General features: G+C 39.1%; 1 protein-coding gene across 1 annotated transcript in view; it reads right to left on the reverse strand.

The window, feature by feature from the left end:
* Positions 1 to 1,489: 1,489 nt before the first annotated feature.
* The window catches only part of LOC106608714 (VPS10 domain-containing receptor SorCS1-like), a 109,264-nt gene continuing 94,100 nt past the window's right edge, over positions 1,490 to 16,653 (reverse strand). Inside the window, exons 24-27 of the mRNA XM_014206816.2 lie at positions 4,902 to 5,001; positions 4,209 to 4,317; positions 2,945 to 3,096; positions 1,490 to 2,092 (exon numbers count right to left, since the gene is read on the reverse strand). Coding sequence (XP_014062291.1) covers positions 2,952 to 3,096; positions 4,209 to 4,317; positions 4,902 to 5,001 — 354 coding nt within the window. The 3' untranslated portion in view covers positions 1,490 to 2,092; positions 2,945 to 2,951. The remainder of the gene's footprint in view (positions 2,093 to 2,944; positions 3,097 to 4,208; positions 4,318 to 4,901; positions 5,002 to 16,653) is intronic.

Raw genomic sequence — 16,653 nt, forward strand, 5'->3', positions numbered from 1 at the left:
TTTATCGAACAAAAGAATGCATGTATTGTGTAACATGATGTCCTAGGTGTGTCATCTGATGAAGATGGTCAAAGGTTAGTGCTGCATTTAGCTGTTTTTCGGTTATTTGTGATGCATGTGGATGGTCGGAAAATGGCTATGTGGCTACTTTTACGATATACTCCTCTAACATAATCTAATGTTTTGCTTCTGCTGTAAAGCCTTTTTGAAATCGGACAACGTGGTTCGATTCAGGAGATGTGTATCTATAAAACGATATAATTTGAAAAAAAAATTAACAAAAAAGAATTATTTCATTTTGTTATGCTAATGGCGATAGGATATGTCGCTGGATGCGGGACGGAGGCCGCACAGGGGTTAAACAGATCAGGGTGTGAAAAGATCAGTGATTCTAAGGACTGGAAGCCAGCCATCATCTTGGACTACAACCACAACAAAGGAGGCGTGGACAACCTGGACAAGGTGTTTGGAACTTACATCTGCAGGAGGATGACTGCCTGCTGGCCCCTGACCATCTTCCATAACATCATTGATGTGTCCTCATACAATGCCTTTGTGATATGGAACAAGATAAACCCAACCTGGATGCCTGATAAGCAGAGGTTGTTCCTGGAGCAGCTGGGAAAGGCACTTGAACCCCACACATTCAAAGAAGGGAGCGCCTCCCCCACATAGTAGCCTCTGCAGCACTTGTGAAAGCTGTTCAGGGTGCTGAATCTTGTCCTGATCCACCTGAGGCTGCAGCTGGGGCAGGCAAGAGGAGGAGATTCCAATTCTGCCTCCCAAAGAAGGACTGTAAAACAAATACTATGTGCTGCACATGTGAGAAATACATCCATGCACAGACACTTGCATACTGTCCTACATGTGCTAATTAGAGTTGATTGATTTATGTTCTTCACATTTTTGTTTTGTATCTATTGTCTTATTTTATTATCATTTATTGTTGTTGTTTATACACTTTGTGGGTGGGGCAATGGTTAAAAAAAGGGAGAAGAATTGTATTTTGTAGTTGAAATCCTCATTGTACAGTATATAAGAATACATCGCCACGTTGCCAAAAAAGTTCAAGACTTTAGTTCGCTTTCAATAAAATGCATTCAAAACTACTTTCTTCACATTTCTGCTACTTTCTTAGGCTATACAAGTGCTATCTCTTGCTAAACAAATGTATGTTTACACCTATGCAATACCTTTAGCAATAATAATAACAATAATAATAATAATAAACCTCTACTTTAGTAAAGAAAACAATTATGACAGGTGTGTTGTAATAAAAAAAACGAGTAGTGTCCACTGATTAAATGCAGGCTTTCTGCATTGTGAAGAGGGAAAACCCAGATATTCACAAAGTTTGTGATGAATGACAGGTTGTTTCTTCATGCAAAATAGATTTGGGGTTTAAAATTCAATTAATAAGCTGCTTTATTTTAGGGGTTTAGTGAAGAAGGGTAATTTTTTACCCTTAGGACAAGGAGAGTATACAGAATGTTAAGACTACACAATGGTTAAGTTCAAGGTCATAATAGAGAGAAAGAGAGAATAGTGCATAAAAAGGGAATAACGTTCCATTTACATGTGCTTAACTCGGGTCAGAATCGGGGCCTAAGTACACTTGACTTACACATTCTCCACACACCTACCACCAGAGACGTACTAGAAATGGAACACTCAAGAGAAATAGATTACTGTACATTACTGTTGCTTTACTGTTGCTTGTCTTGAAGTCATACACACGACTGTAACCAGCTGAGTCAAATTATCTTTAGTTCAGCAGTTCTGTAATTACACTATTTTCATAAACATGCAATGTTCTTGCAAAAATACAAGTATTTAGATTAAAAATGACCCTTTTCAAGACGCCGGTAAAATCTGGAGTCTCCTCCTATAGTCCAGGCAGCACAGTGTAAGATGGTCTGTCCATGCATGGGTAGAAAACACTGGAGACCTTCCATTTGTTCCGTGGTTTCAGAGTTTGCTGGAAGCAACTGCCAAAAAGATGTATTGCTTACAAGTCGGCTGTAGACTCAGCATTAAAACATATGGGGAGTTTCATCTGAGAGTTTGACGTCTGTGTGAGATGGTAGGTATCCTAGCCAGAGACAGGTGACACAAGAGACAGATAATAAATTATATATCAGCATTAGCACACTACCATATCTATTTTTCCATGCAAGCATATCCATCTTCCATGCTAACAAATGTTGCTTGACATTTGGAAGGACTACATCAACTACAGCTCTACAGAGTAATTTATCACTATTATAATATAGCATTCTCACTGCACTGCTACATTCTTAGGACACTAATTAATTCATAAATTCAAAAATAACTTCAGCATGCAATTCAATTCAATTAGGTTTATCGGCATGATAGGACACTATCTCACATTACCAAAGCAAACATATAGGAACGTATCAACTTAACGAGGAGAGTAAGGACATTGTCATTTCAATGTATTGTTTTGATCTACCTGTGAAAACGTTTCAAAATAATAAGTAATTCAGTAAAACAATTGTGCAAAAGATTGGCAATTAAGGCCATGTTTCTACTTAACCAGAGTCAGATGAACTCATGGATACCATTTGTATGTCTCTGCGTGCAGTTTGAAGGAGGTTGATGGTAGTTTCTGGGAAGAAAAGTCATTTCTGGTAGCATGCTAGCTGTTCCTGCAGACTTCCAGTCATTGTGCTAACGTTAGTTAGCAAAGTATCCAGAAACTACCTTCAACTGACTTCAAACTGCAAGTAAAGACACAAATTGTATCCATGTGTTCATCTGACTCTGGGTAAGTGTTGCCAAAATGTAGAACTGTCCCTTTAATAGAGCAGTACACCACTGTATAAAGGTAAAATATGTGCATTTATAGCTGTCTCATCAATAGGCCCATGAGTTATTCTTGACTACTTATCAGTAACTGTCCTCTTTATGAAGGATACCTTACCTATGCTTCATGCATCTGGCCCTGTGTCCAAGTGCTCCAAAGTGCTCACCATGTCCCCCTCAGGGTTTGGGACAGCTATAGACACCACCGAAGGGATCACTTCCTGTTGTTTCTCTCGCTCATTTGTGTGGATGTTGATGCCAGGGATCTTCCTATAGGAAATACACATTGTACAAAATAGTTAAGAGGATTAACAGCAAGTCAAATGAATAGTAAATACATTGTTAGCTCCCAGCTAGCACATTTGGTTCTTTGGAAGTTGTTGGAACGTATGTTTTTGGTTTCACATTGGTTGTGGGAATGAAGCCAATGTGAAAAACGTTAAATGTTGTGAGAACATTAGTGACCAAGTTCTAAGAAACATATGGTTCTCAGAATTGTATGTGCTAGCTAGGTTCTCTGCTTAATCACTTGTGTAATATATCTCATAAAATATATTTACCACAGATGAGGGAAAAATGGAGTAAAACTCCCTGTTTAAGTTTCTGATAATTCTGGGATTCATGGGGTATTTACAGTACCTTTTCACTGTTGTGATAAATGTTGAACTATGAACAACCCTCATTATCTTTAAAAGTGACAGATTCACACACTTTAACACTTTGAGTATAGTAATAATTTAAACTTGTGGAAGAGTGTGGTCTTTTGCAATGCAATGGAAGCAGGGGCGGCAAGTACCCTAGAGGTTAGAGCATTGGGCCAGTAACCGAAAGGTTGCTAGATCAAATCTGTCATTCTGCCCCTGAACAAGGCAGTTAACCCACTGTTCCTAGGCTGTCATTGTAAATAAGAATTTGTTCTTAACTGACTTGCCTAGTTAAATAACAGAGGATACTCTCCATTTTATATGGCATTGTATGTTGTCTCGGGTCTTATCTTTTCAACCATTGCTGCCATTCTGTTGAATGCCTCTCCCTGAATGACTCTATTTAGCATTTCAGAAATGTCAACATTCACATTTTTAGATAGATGAATATTGACTGCAGAATACTTACACTCATTCAGCACTTAAAACATGAATTAGACTGTCATTCCCGGGAATATTCAAGAGTATAGGAAAGAGAAGAGTGGCTTTGATGATGTCCAATTGTTAGGCTGTCTCTAAAGATAGTTCATGATATTTTGACTAGTTTAAGCTATTGGATTAGAGAAATAAGATGTACATATTAATTTGTTTAAGGATTGGCGTGTGAGAATGGCCTAAATTGTCACTATCACTCTCATTAGAATCAGCTTAGTTAAAATGAAGTCGGGGATACTTTACCTTTTGAACTTGTAGATAACGAAAACTGCCAAACCCACAAATACGACTGACACTAGCATAATGACTGTAGCACCATTGTGACCACTCTCACTGGTGTCCATGATAGGAGCTTGGAAAAAAATAGAGGGGGGATAAAGTATTTAGACATAAGACAAAGAGAGAAATAGAGGGCTGTCTTTTCTTCTGGCATCAAACTCCCAAGTGCTGTGAGGATTTTCAACACCATAGTGTAACTGAATTTGACCTTAATGATCAAAACAACATGCGTTATGTCTTTCTTATACCGTTCTCATAAAGCTGTTGTGGTACTAGACTTCTCAACAGCAGTTAGCCTAGAGGGTAGAGAAGCAGAATGCTATGCAAACTGGAAGGTTGCTGGTTCAAATCTCTGGAGCAATCTCCTGCTGTTTTGGCCTTAAGCAAGTTACCTAATAAAATGTTTTGCTCCTGGTGTATTGCTCTGTGGCTGACCCTTTGCTAACAACCTCTCAAGTGTGTGGGTGTTGTCTTGGGGGTGTGGAGACTGTTATTATTCCATTTTATTCTACTACATAATAACATCATTCCAAAATGGCCAACATGCAAAACCCTATGAATTGATTGTAATTGCATAGTAGTAGGCAGGACCTTATATCTTTAACTATCCTATAGCCAGACATCAGACTATACTGTGAACACAGCAGACTGGCTGACCTGGAGACAGTCGTGTGGCATAGACGTTAATCTGAACCCCAGGCCGCAGAGTAAACTGGATGAGGTCTTGATTCAGGGCACTTAGCAGGACTAGAGAGAGCTGTGGAGGAATAAACACAGCTCTGGTTTCACACTCATCAATATTTCAATCTCAATCATGATCAGTAAATATAGCTTTTTTTAAAGAGGGGCAAGTGTTGATATGACATGTAAAGGCCTACTGTAATAACATTTCTGTCGAAAGGCTAACATACCAATCATAGCAATATAAATCCTATCAGGAAAAATGGCCTTTTGGTTATGAAAGGCAAGAGTTACTGACATTTGAAAAATCCATATGTCGCTTTTCCAATACTTTATCATTCACTGGTGATTTGTTGGTTTGGATGTTTTTTGCTGATTAATAATATTTCATAAGTAATGAAGTAATTAAAAAAATTACAAGAACAAAACATTTAAATTCTACAAAACTGCTTTTCTCCCAATGCTCTATGATTTCCCCTGCTTTACCCTTACCATTTTTTTGCAGTAAACTTCCTGCAAGTTTGTGGCAAATTTGATGCAAAATAAATAGTATGGCACATAATGAAGCCAGACGTTTAACATTTTTGCCACTTGCGGTGAACCCGCGGCAAACAGTTCCCTCAAGTTTCTATTTGAATCTGTAGCAAACCTTCATTGCCGTTATGCCTAAAACAAATGGAATATAGACAAAAACAAATAATGAAATACCCATATAAATAGCTATTCTTGTTTATTTTCCCCATTAAAAACAGTCTTACATATCTGTCTAGGTGAGACTGCAGCTGTTAAAATTCAATAAATAATTTTCATTCTGAATTGGAATAAACTGACTGATCACATAGATGTATAACAGAACCACAGGAGGCTGCTGAGTAATAATGGTTGGAACAGAGCGAATGGAATGGCATCAAACACCTGGAAACCATGCATTTGATGTATTTACATTTTAGTCATTTAGCAGACGCTCTTATCCAGAGCAACTTACAGTAGTGAATGCATACATTTCATACATTTTATTTTTTTTTCATACCGGCCCCCCGTGGGAAACGAACCCACAACCCTGGCATTGCAAACACCATGCTCTACCAACTGAGCCACACGGGTTCCGGTATTTGATACCATTCCGCTAATTCTGCTCCAGCCATTACCATGAGCCTGTCCTCCCCAATTAAGGTGCCACCAACCTCCTGTGAACAAAGCACACACACACAGGCTCAGTTTTTGATAATGCAACCCTAAGTAACAGTACAGATAAAAAATAATCAGGCCTACTGTACATAACACCTGGCATTTTTTACAAGTGACACTGCCCTGTGTAGGGTGCTGTATTTCAGATGGGATGTTAAACAGGTGTCCTGACTCTCTGAGGTCATTAAAGATCCCATGGCATTTATCGTAAGAGTAGGGGTGTTAACCCCGGTGTCCTGGCTAAATTCCCAAGCTGTCCCTCATACCATCATGGTCACCTAATCATCCCCAGCTTACAATTGGCTCATTCATCCACCTCCTCTCTCCTATAACTATTCCCCAGGTCGTTGCTGTAAATGAGAACATGTTCTCAGTCAACTTACCTGGTAAAATAATGGTAAAAAAATAAAATCTTACTGTTGAAATTGTTGAAAAAAAGTATAGGTTGGAACTGTTGCTGATAAAATACAATATATAATGTGTATTCTGAACTGGAATAAACTGATTGATCACATCACACAGATGTAGACCAGCACACATACACACAGTCCTAATGAGAGGTGTGTGGCTGGTTGAAGTTTTCAACAAGCAGGTCTATTCTGGGCTTAGGTTTTGACAGTGCAACCCTGAGGTCATGCATGGAGTCTGTTTCTGTACTTGTTTTTTAAGTATGCCAGAGTTGATAATCTGACTCGCATAGCTATGTGGTGCCAAACTGGATCAGAACATCTACTGCTTCCTCAGCCAGGCAGGAGACCGCTTCCTGCTCTAGATGAGCAACCCAGAACTGTGTGAGTGTGTTTGCCTCAAAAAGCATCTTGCTTCCATTGCTTGCTTGTAGCGTCACTAAGGCCTCCATCTCTGGCAGACTAGTCCTAGGTCTGATGAGGACACTGCTTGAAAGGGATACCTCACCCATTGAAGTTTTTGAGATTTCTGTGGGTTAGGAAAGTACCGGTCAAAGTTCTGCTGCAGGCTGGCCATGTGCTCAGCCATGTCCTTCTTCACAGCTTTACATAGGGGGGAATCTATCAGCTGCATGTGAGCTGACAGAACAGGGAACATGCCATATGCTCCAGCCTTCAGCTGTGACTGCCACAATCCCAGGCGTGCAGTGAATCCTCTGATGCCATCTTCAAGCTCCAAAATGGTTGATTCCTTGCCCTGGAGGCTTGTGTTCAGCTCATTGAGTTTTCTGAAATGTCAACCAGGTAAGCCAGCCTAGCCAACCACAGTTTGTCACGGAAGAGAACTCCAAGGTCGCTGTCCTCTTTCTTAAGATAGGCCATAACCTCCTCTCTCAGTTCCCACAGCCTCTCGAGGACCCTCCCCCAAGACAACCGCCTAACCTCACAAAGAAAGAGCAGGTGTTTATGGTCTGCTCCCATCTCCTTGCAAAGCTCTCTGAACAGTCTTGTTTGAAGAGGTCTCTTCTTGGTCAGATTCACCACCTTTACGACTGAGTCAAAAACAGCCCCTAGGTTAGGTTGTAATGCTTTGCTGGCCAAAGACTCCCTGTACAGAATACAATGTGTCAGTTTCACATTGGGCACCACTCTGCAGACATGAGCTATGAATCCGGAGTTGCACCCAGTCATGCATCTTGTACAATCAGTGCAAATCCCAACACAATTTGCCCAGTCAATTTGTAAGTCTTTCAAATGAGTGTCTACCACCCTAAAAATGTCCTCTCCCCTTGTTGTTGTTTGTAGATGGTAACAGAAAAGAAATCCCTCCTGGATATCATCATGAAATACGTGTCATGCATACACCATCTATTGCGGAATTCCAGCCACATCTACTGACTCATCTAATCTACTGACTCATCAGGCAGGGTTTGATGAGCTCCTCTCCTATAGTGTGGGGCTTCTTTGCCTTGGCTATATTTAGGCTCACCTAGTATGAAGCTTTGAGGATAACTCTGTTCCCTTCGAAGGTGTGTTAGAGGACCAGTGAAAGCCTTTTGTCAAAAACCAACAACAATGAACTTTCATGTAAAAATATCTTTATCTAAATATGACCTTCTCTTGATTTACAGTTGAAGTCGGAAGTTAACATACACTTAGGTTGGAGTCTAGTTTTTCAAACACTCCACAAAATTCTTGTTAACAAACTATAGTTTTGGCAAGTCGGTTAGGACATCTACTTTGCGCATGGCACAAGACATTTTTCCAACAATTGTTTACAGACAGATTATTTCACTTATAACTCACTGTGTCACAATTCCAGTGGATCAGAAGTATACATACACTAAGTTGACTGTGCCTTTAAGTTGACAGTGCCTTTAAACAGCTTGGAAATTATGTCATGGCTTTAGAAGCTTCTGATAGGCTAATTGACATAATTTGAGTCCATTGGAGGTGTACCTGTGGATGTATTTCAAGGCCTACCTTAAAACTCAGTGCCTCTTTGCTTGACATCATGGGAAAATCTAAAGAAATCAGCCAAGACCTCAGAAAAAAAATTGTAGACCTCCACACATCTGGATCATCCTTGGGAGTAATATCCAAACGCCTGAAGGTACCACGTTCATCTGTACAAACAATAGTACACAACTATAAACACCATGGGACCACGCAGCCGTCATACCGCTCAGGAAGGAGATGCGTTCTGTCTCCTAGAGATGAACGTAGTTTGGTGCGAAAAACAGCAAAAAACCTTGTGAAGATGCTGGAGGAAATAGGTACAAAAGTATCTACAGCCACAGTAAAATGAGTCCTATATCGACATAACCTGAAAGACCGCTCAGCAAGGAAGAAGCCACTGCTCCAAAACCGCCATAGAAAAGCCAGACTATGGTTTGCAACTGCACATGGGGACAAGGATCATACTTATTGGAGAAATGTCCTCTGGTCTGATGAAACAAAAATAGAACTGTTTGGCCATAATAACCATCATTTTGTTTGGAGGAAAAAGGGGGAGGCTTGCAAGCCGAAGAACACCATCCCAACCGTGAAGCACGGGGGTGGCAGAATCATGTTGTGGGGGTGCTTTGCTGCAGGAGTGTCACGACATCCGCCGAAGTCGGTCCCTCTCCTTGTTCGGGCAGCATTCGGCGGTCGACATCACCGGCCTTCTAGCCATCGCCGATCCACTTTTCATTTTCCATTTGTTTTGTCTTTGTCTTACACACCTGGTTTCAATCCCCCAATTACTTGTTCATTATTTAACCCTCTGTTCCCCCATGTTTGTTTGTGAGTAATTGTTTGTATGTAAGACGGTCCATTATGCGGGCTCGCTATATTGTATTATATTTGTCTATTTAGAGTAAATTACTTTTATTTACTCATATCTGCTGTCCTGTGCCTGACTCCTCTACACAAGCTACACACAGACCACATTACAAGGAGGGACTGGTGCACTTCACAAAATAGATGGCAGAATGAGGAAAACAAATGTTGATAAATTGAAGCAACATCAAGACATGAGTCAGGAAGTTAACCTGTTTAGGATAGGGGGTAGTATTTTCACAGCCGGATAAAAAACGTACCCGAATTAATCTGGTTATTACTCCTGCCCAGAAACTAGAATATGCATATAATTGTTTGATTTGGATAGAAAACATCCTAAAGTTTCTAAAACTGTTTGAATGGTGTCTGTGAGTATAACAGCACTCATATGGCAGGCCAAAACCTGAGAAGATTGCATACAGGAAGTGCCCTCTCTGACCATTGCTTGGCCTTCTATAGCCTCTTTATGGAAAATAGAGGATCTCTGCTGTAACGTGACATTTTCTAAGGCTCCCATAGGCTCTCAGAAGGCGGCAGAACAGGGAATGATGACTCTGCAGTCCCTGGGCAGAAAACAGTAGCGCATATGGATAGTGGTCGATCTGAGAACAATGAAACGGGTGCGCGTGCACGTGAAGAGTCCATTTTACATTTTCAGTCTTTGAACAAAAACGACGTCTCCCGGTCGGAATATTATCGCTATTTTAAACAGCGTTTGACATGCTTCGAAGTACGGTAATGGAATATTTTGAATTTTTTGGTCACGATACGCGCCGGCGCGTCACCCTTCGGATAGCGTCTTGAACGCAAGAACAAAACGCCGCTATTTGGATATAACTATGGATTATTTGGAACCAAAACAACATTGGGTGTAAACTAGAAGTCCTGGGAGTGCATTCTGACGAAGAACAGCAAAGGTAATCCAATTTTTCTTATATTAAATCTGAGTTTGGTGAGTGCCAAACTTGGTGGGTGTCAAAATAGCAAGCCATGATGGCCGGGCTATCTACTCAGAATATTGCAAAATGTGCTTTCACCGAAAAGCTATTTTAAAATCGGACACCGCGATTGCATAAAGGAGTTCTGTATCTATAATTCTTAAAATTATTGTTATGTTTTTTGTGAACGTTTATCGTGAGTAATTTAGTAAATTCACCGGAAGTGTTCGGTGGGAATGCTAGTTCTGAACGTCACATGCTAATGTAAAAAGCTGGTTTTTGATATAAATATGAACTTGATTGAACAAAACATGCATGTATTGTATAACATAATGTCCTAGGAGTGTCATCTGATGAAGATCATCAAAGGTTAGTGCTGCATTTAGCTGTGGTTTTGGTTTTTGTGACATTATATGCTAGCTTGAAAAATGGGTGTGTAATTATTTCTGGCTGGGTACTCTCCTGACATAATCTAATGTTTTGCTTTCGTTGTAAAGCCTTTTTGAAATCGGACAATGTGGTTAGATAAAGGAGAGTCTTGTCTTTAAAATGGTGTAAAATAGTCATATGTTTGAAAAATTGAAGTTTTGGGATTTCTGAGGTGTTTGTAATTCGCGCCACGCCCTATCAAAGGATATTGGAGCGGTGTTCCGCTAGCGGGAACATCTAGATGTAAGAGGTTAAAGCTTGGTTGCAAATGGGTCTTCCAAATGGACAATGAACCCAAGCATACTTCCAAAGTTGTGGCAAAATGGCTTAAGGACAACAAAGTCAAGGAAGGTATTGGAGTGGCCATCACAAAGCCCTTACCTCAATCCTATAGAACATTTGTGGGCAGAACTGAAAAAGCATGTGCGAGCAAGGAGGCTACAAACCTGACTCAGTTATACCAGCTCTGTCAGGAGGAATGGGCCAAAATTCACCCAACTTATTGTGGGAAGCTTGTGGAAGGCTACACTAAATGTTTGACCCAAGTTAAACAATTTAAAGGCAATGCTACCAAATACTAATTGAGTGTATGTAGACTTCTGACCCACTGGGAATGTGATGAAAGAAATCAAAGCTGAAATAAATCATTCTCTCTACTATTATTCTGACATTTCACATTCTTAAAATATAGTGGTGATCCTAACTGACCTAAGACAGGGAATTTTTACTAGGATTAAATGTCAGGAATTGTGAAAAACTGAGTTTAAATGCATTTGGCTAAAGTGTATGTAAACTTCCACTTCAACTGTATCTCTTAGATATAGAACAGACACGTCAGAACAAACTTCCTTAAGATTTTTTGGGTGGACTATCTGTTGTTCCATGTAGTGAATCTGTTATTCAATGCATTTGTATGGGCTAATAGCAGCAAGGCCAAGTACAATTTTTCATTTAATAGTTCTGAACTGGGTTTAATTTTGTTTTTGTTGTTTTAATTATTTTAATTTGGTTCTTTCTCTTTTAAACATCCATTAGTTGAAAGCTCATTGCTCAGTTATCACTTGGCTCATGTAAATAATTCTATAGTTGTCCCTTTAATCATCCTAAGGTCAACATCCCCATAGTGTTCACATTTCTCTCATGTAAATGTTGTAGCAAGAGTGCCTTTTTGTCTCACCTATCTACACATAATACCCCATAATGACAAAGTGAAATCATGTTTTTCAGAATTTTTGCTAATTTATTGAAAATGAAATACAGAAATATCTCATTCACATAAGCATTCACACCCGAGTCAATACATCTTAGAATCATCTTTGGCAACGATTACAGCATTGCACACCTGGATTGTACAATATTTGCCCATTATTATTATTAAAAAAATTCTTCAAGTTATGTCAAATTGGTTGTTGATCATTGCTAGACAAACATTTTCAAATCTTGCCATAGATTTTCAAGCAGATTTAAGTCAAAACTGTATTTCAGCCACTCAGGAACATTCACTGTCTTCTTGGTAAGCAACTTCAGTGTAGATTTGGCTTTGTGTTTTAGGTTATTGTCCTGCTGAAAGGTGAATTCATATCCCAGTGTCTGGTGTATAAGCAGACTGAACCAGGTTTTCCTCTAGGATTTTGCCTGTGCTTAGCTCCATTCCGTTTCTATTTTATCACTCCTGAAAGATTACAAGCATACCCATAACATGATGCAGCCACCACTATGAAAATAAACTCATACTGCAAAAAATGTGCCAAAGAAATTATGTTTGGGGAAAATACAATACAACACATTACTGAGTACCACTCTCCATAGTGCCTTGTTGCAAACAGGATGCATGTTTTGGAAATGGAATGGCCGATTAATTAGGGACGATTTCAAGTTTTCATAACAATCGGTAAATCGGTATTTTTGGACACCAATTTGCCGTTTAAAAAAATATATATATTATAATTATTTTTTTTTACACCTTTATTTACTAGGCAAGTCAGTTAACTAGGCAAGTCAGCTAAGAACACGTTCTTATTTTTAATGACGGCCTAGGAACGGTGGGTTAACTGCCTTGTTCAGGGCAGAACGACAGATTTTTACCTTGTCAGCTCGGGGATTCAATCTTGCAACCTTACGGTTAAAACCTCTTTGGGATAGGGGGCAGTATTTTCACAGCCGGATGAAAAACGTACCCAAATTAATCTGCCTCCTACTCGGGCCCAGGAGGTAGGATATGCATATTATTAGGATATTTGGATAGAAAACACTCTGAAGTTTCTAAAACTGTTTGAATGATGTCTGTGAGTATAACAGAACTCATATGGCAGGCAAAAACCTGAGAAGAATCCAACCAGGAAGTGGAAAATCTGAGATTGTAGTTTTTTCAAGTGATTGCCTTGACTGTATACAGTGACTATGGGTTCATTTTGCACTTCCTAAAGCTTCCACTAGATGTCAACAGTCTTTAGAATGGTGTTTGAAGATTCTATGGTGAATTTGATGGGAATAACAGCCCAAGGAAGTAGGTGTCCCATTATAAGGCATGGGCTCAGTCATGCGCAAGGACTTGGGAGCGAGCTGAGTTCATATTCACTCCTAAAGAGAACGGATAGGTCCGGTTGAAATTTTATTGAAGATATATGTTAAAAACAACCTAAATATTGATTCTATACATAGTTTGACATGTTTCTACAAACTGTAGTATAACTTTTTTGACTTTTTGTCTGGACTAAGTAAGCATGCGCGTTGTGGATTTGGATAGTGTACCTAACGCGCGAACAAAATGGATGTATTTGGACATAAATATGAACTTTATCGAACATTTATTGTGGAGCTGGGGTTCCTGGGAGTGCCTTCTGATGAAGATAGTCAAAGGTAAGTGAATATTTATAATGTAATTTCTTTGTGTTATTGACTCCAAGATGGCAGGTTTCTGTTTGCTAGTTGTTGGTGTCTTCTGGGCTGTACTCAGATTATTGCAAATTGTGCTTTCACCGTGAACCTTTTTTGAAATCTGACAATGCGGTTACATTTAGGAGAAGTGTATCTATAATTCTGTGCATAACACTTCTATATTGATCAAAGTTTATGATGAGTATTTCTGTAATATGTGTGCTCATTGTGCTCATTCACCGGATGGTTTGGAGCCAAACATTTCTGAACATTACGCGCCAATGTAAAATGCGGTTTTTGGATATAAATATGAACTTTATCGAGCAAAACATACATGTATTGTGTAACATGAAGTCCTATGAGTGCCATCTGATGAAGATCATCAAAGGTTAGTGAATATTTTAGCTGTATTTCTGGTATTTGTGATGCATCTAGTTGCTTGGAAAATGGCTGTGTGGCTTTTCTTGTTTATGTGGTGTCCTAACATAATCTAATGTTTTGCTTTCGCCGTAAAGCCTTTTTGAAATTGGACAATGTGGTGAGATTAAGGAGAACCTTATCTTTAAAATGGTGTATAATACTTGTATGTGTGAGAAATTGTAATTATGAGATTTTAGCTGTTTTGAATTTGGCGCTCTGATTTTTCACTGGCTGTTGTCAAATCAATCCCGCTAACGGGATTCACGTGTTAAGGGGTCACTAATAGGTTAACAAGGCTCTAACCACCTGCTTTACATTGCACTCCACGAGGAGCCTGCCTGTTAGGCAAATGCAGTAAGAAGCCAAGGTAAGTTGCTAGCTAGCATTAAACTTATCTTATAAAAACAATCAATCAATCAATCATAATCACTAGTTAACTACACATGGTTGATGATATTACTAGTTTATCTAGCCTGTCCTGCGTTGCATATAATCGATGAGGTGCGCATTTGCGAAAAAGGACTGTCATTGTTCCAACGTGTACCTAACCATAAACATCAATGTCTTTCTTAAAATCAATACACAAGTATATATTTTTAAACCTGCATATTTAGCTAAAAGAAATCCAGGTTAGCAGGCAATATTAAACGGGTGAAATTGTGTCACTTCTCTTGCGTTCATTGCACGCAGAGTCAGGGTATATGCAACAGTTTGGGCCGCCTGGCTCGTTGCGAACTAATTTGACAGAATTTTACGTAATTATGACATGATATTGAAGTTTGTGCAATGTAACAGGAATATTTAGACTTAGGGATGCCACCCGTTAGATAAAATATGGAACAGTTCCGTTTTTCACTGAAAGAAAAAACTTTTTTTTTTGAGATGATAGTTTCCGGATTCGACCATATTATTGACCTAAGGCTCGTATTTCTGTGTGTTTATTATATTATAATTAAGTCTATGATTTGATAGAGCAGTCTGACTGAGCGGTGGTATGCACCAGCAGGCTCGTACTGTAAGCATTCATTCAAACAGCACTTTCATGTGTTTTGCCAGCAGCTCTTCGCAATGCTTCAAGCATTGCGCTGTTTATGACTTCAAGACTATCAACTCCCAAGATTAGGCTGGTGTAACCGATGTGAAATGGCTAGCTAGTAAGTGGGGTGCGCGCTAATAGTGTTTCAAACGTCACTCGCTCTGAGACTTGGAGTTGTTGTTCCCCTTGCTCTGCATGGGTAACGCTGCTTCGAGGGTGGCTGTATTCGATGTGTTCCTGGTTCGAGCCCAGGTAGGAGCGAGGAGAGGGACGGAAGCTATACTCTTACACTGGCAACACTAAAGTGCCTATAAGAACATCCAATAGTCAAAGGTATATGAAATACAAATTGTATAGAGAGAAATAGTCCTATAATTCCTATAATAACTACAACCTAAAACTTCTTACCTGGGAATATTGAAGACTCATGTTAAAAGGAACCACCAGCTTTCATATGTTCTCATGTTCTGAGCAAGGCACTTAAACATTAGCTTTCTTACATGGCACATATTGCACTTTTACTTTCTTCTCCAACACTTTGTTTTTGCATAATTTAAACCAAATTGAACATGTTTCATTATTTATTTGAGGCAAAATGTATTTTATTGATGTATTATATTAAGTTAAAATAAGTGTTCATTCAGTATTGTTGTAATTGTCATTATTACAAATACATTTTAAAAAATCGTCCGATTAATCGGTATCGGGTTTTTGGTCCTCCAATAATCAGTATCGGTATCGGCGTTGAAAAAAATCATAATCGGTCGACCTCTAATTGAGACACCGTCCAAAGTGTACTAAATAACCATATTCAACGGGACATTCAATGTCTCTTTCCCCCCATCTACCAATAGGTGCCCTTCTTTGCAAGTCATTGGAAAACCTCCCTGGTCTCTGAGGTTGAATTTGTGTTTGAGATTTACTCCTCGACTGAGGGACCTTTCAGATAATTCTGTGTGGAGTACAGAAATAAAAAAAATCATGTTGAACCATGCAACATTTTATATTTGACTTGTTAAGCAAATCTGTACTCCTGAACTTATTTAGGCTAGCAATAACAAAGGGGTTGAATGCTTATTGACATTTCGGCTTTTATTTTATTTATTTTTTGTAAAAATTTCTAAAAACATAATTCCACTTTGACGTTAAGGGGTATTGTGTGTAGACCAGTGACAAAAACTGATTTGCATATGAAAATATGAGCAATTTTTTTAAATTGGCCTAAGATTTGCCACAACTGTTTGCCAGAAGCCTGCTTTTTTCATTAAGGGTTCACAGCTAGATAAAGCAGTAATTTAACAATTTACCAGAAACCATTTAACAAGAGACCAGAAAGCCTTCCCAAAACCCATTTGACTCCTTAGCCATGGCTCACTAATTCCATCTCGCTCTTTCTAAAATCTTTCCACTGGTTAAAATTAGACTGCTCTACACTATATGAATAATTACTTTTTTATTCTAGTGGCATATCAGGGTCAGTAAATCTATAACACATTTTAATAAGCTGTGCCAGACATCACCACCCCCCCACCACACAGACACACACAAACCCAATGTGCACACACACGCCATACCACACACACGCATAAGAAGATGTGCAATAGTGAACT

Source organism: Salmo salar, chromosome ssa01 (genome assembly GCF_905237065.1).
Source record: "Salmo salar chromosome ssa01, Ssal_v3.1, whole genome shotgun sequence".
In the NCBI taxonomy this organism is placed as follows: domain Eukaryota; kingdom Metazoa; phylum Chordata; class Actinopteri; order Salmoniformes; family Salmonidae; genus Salmo; species Salmo salar.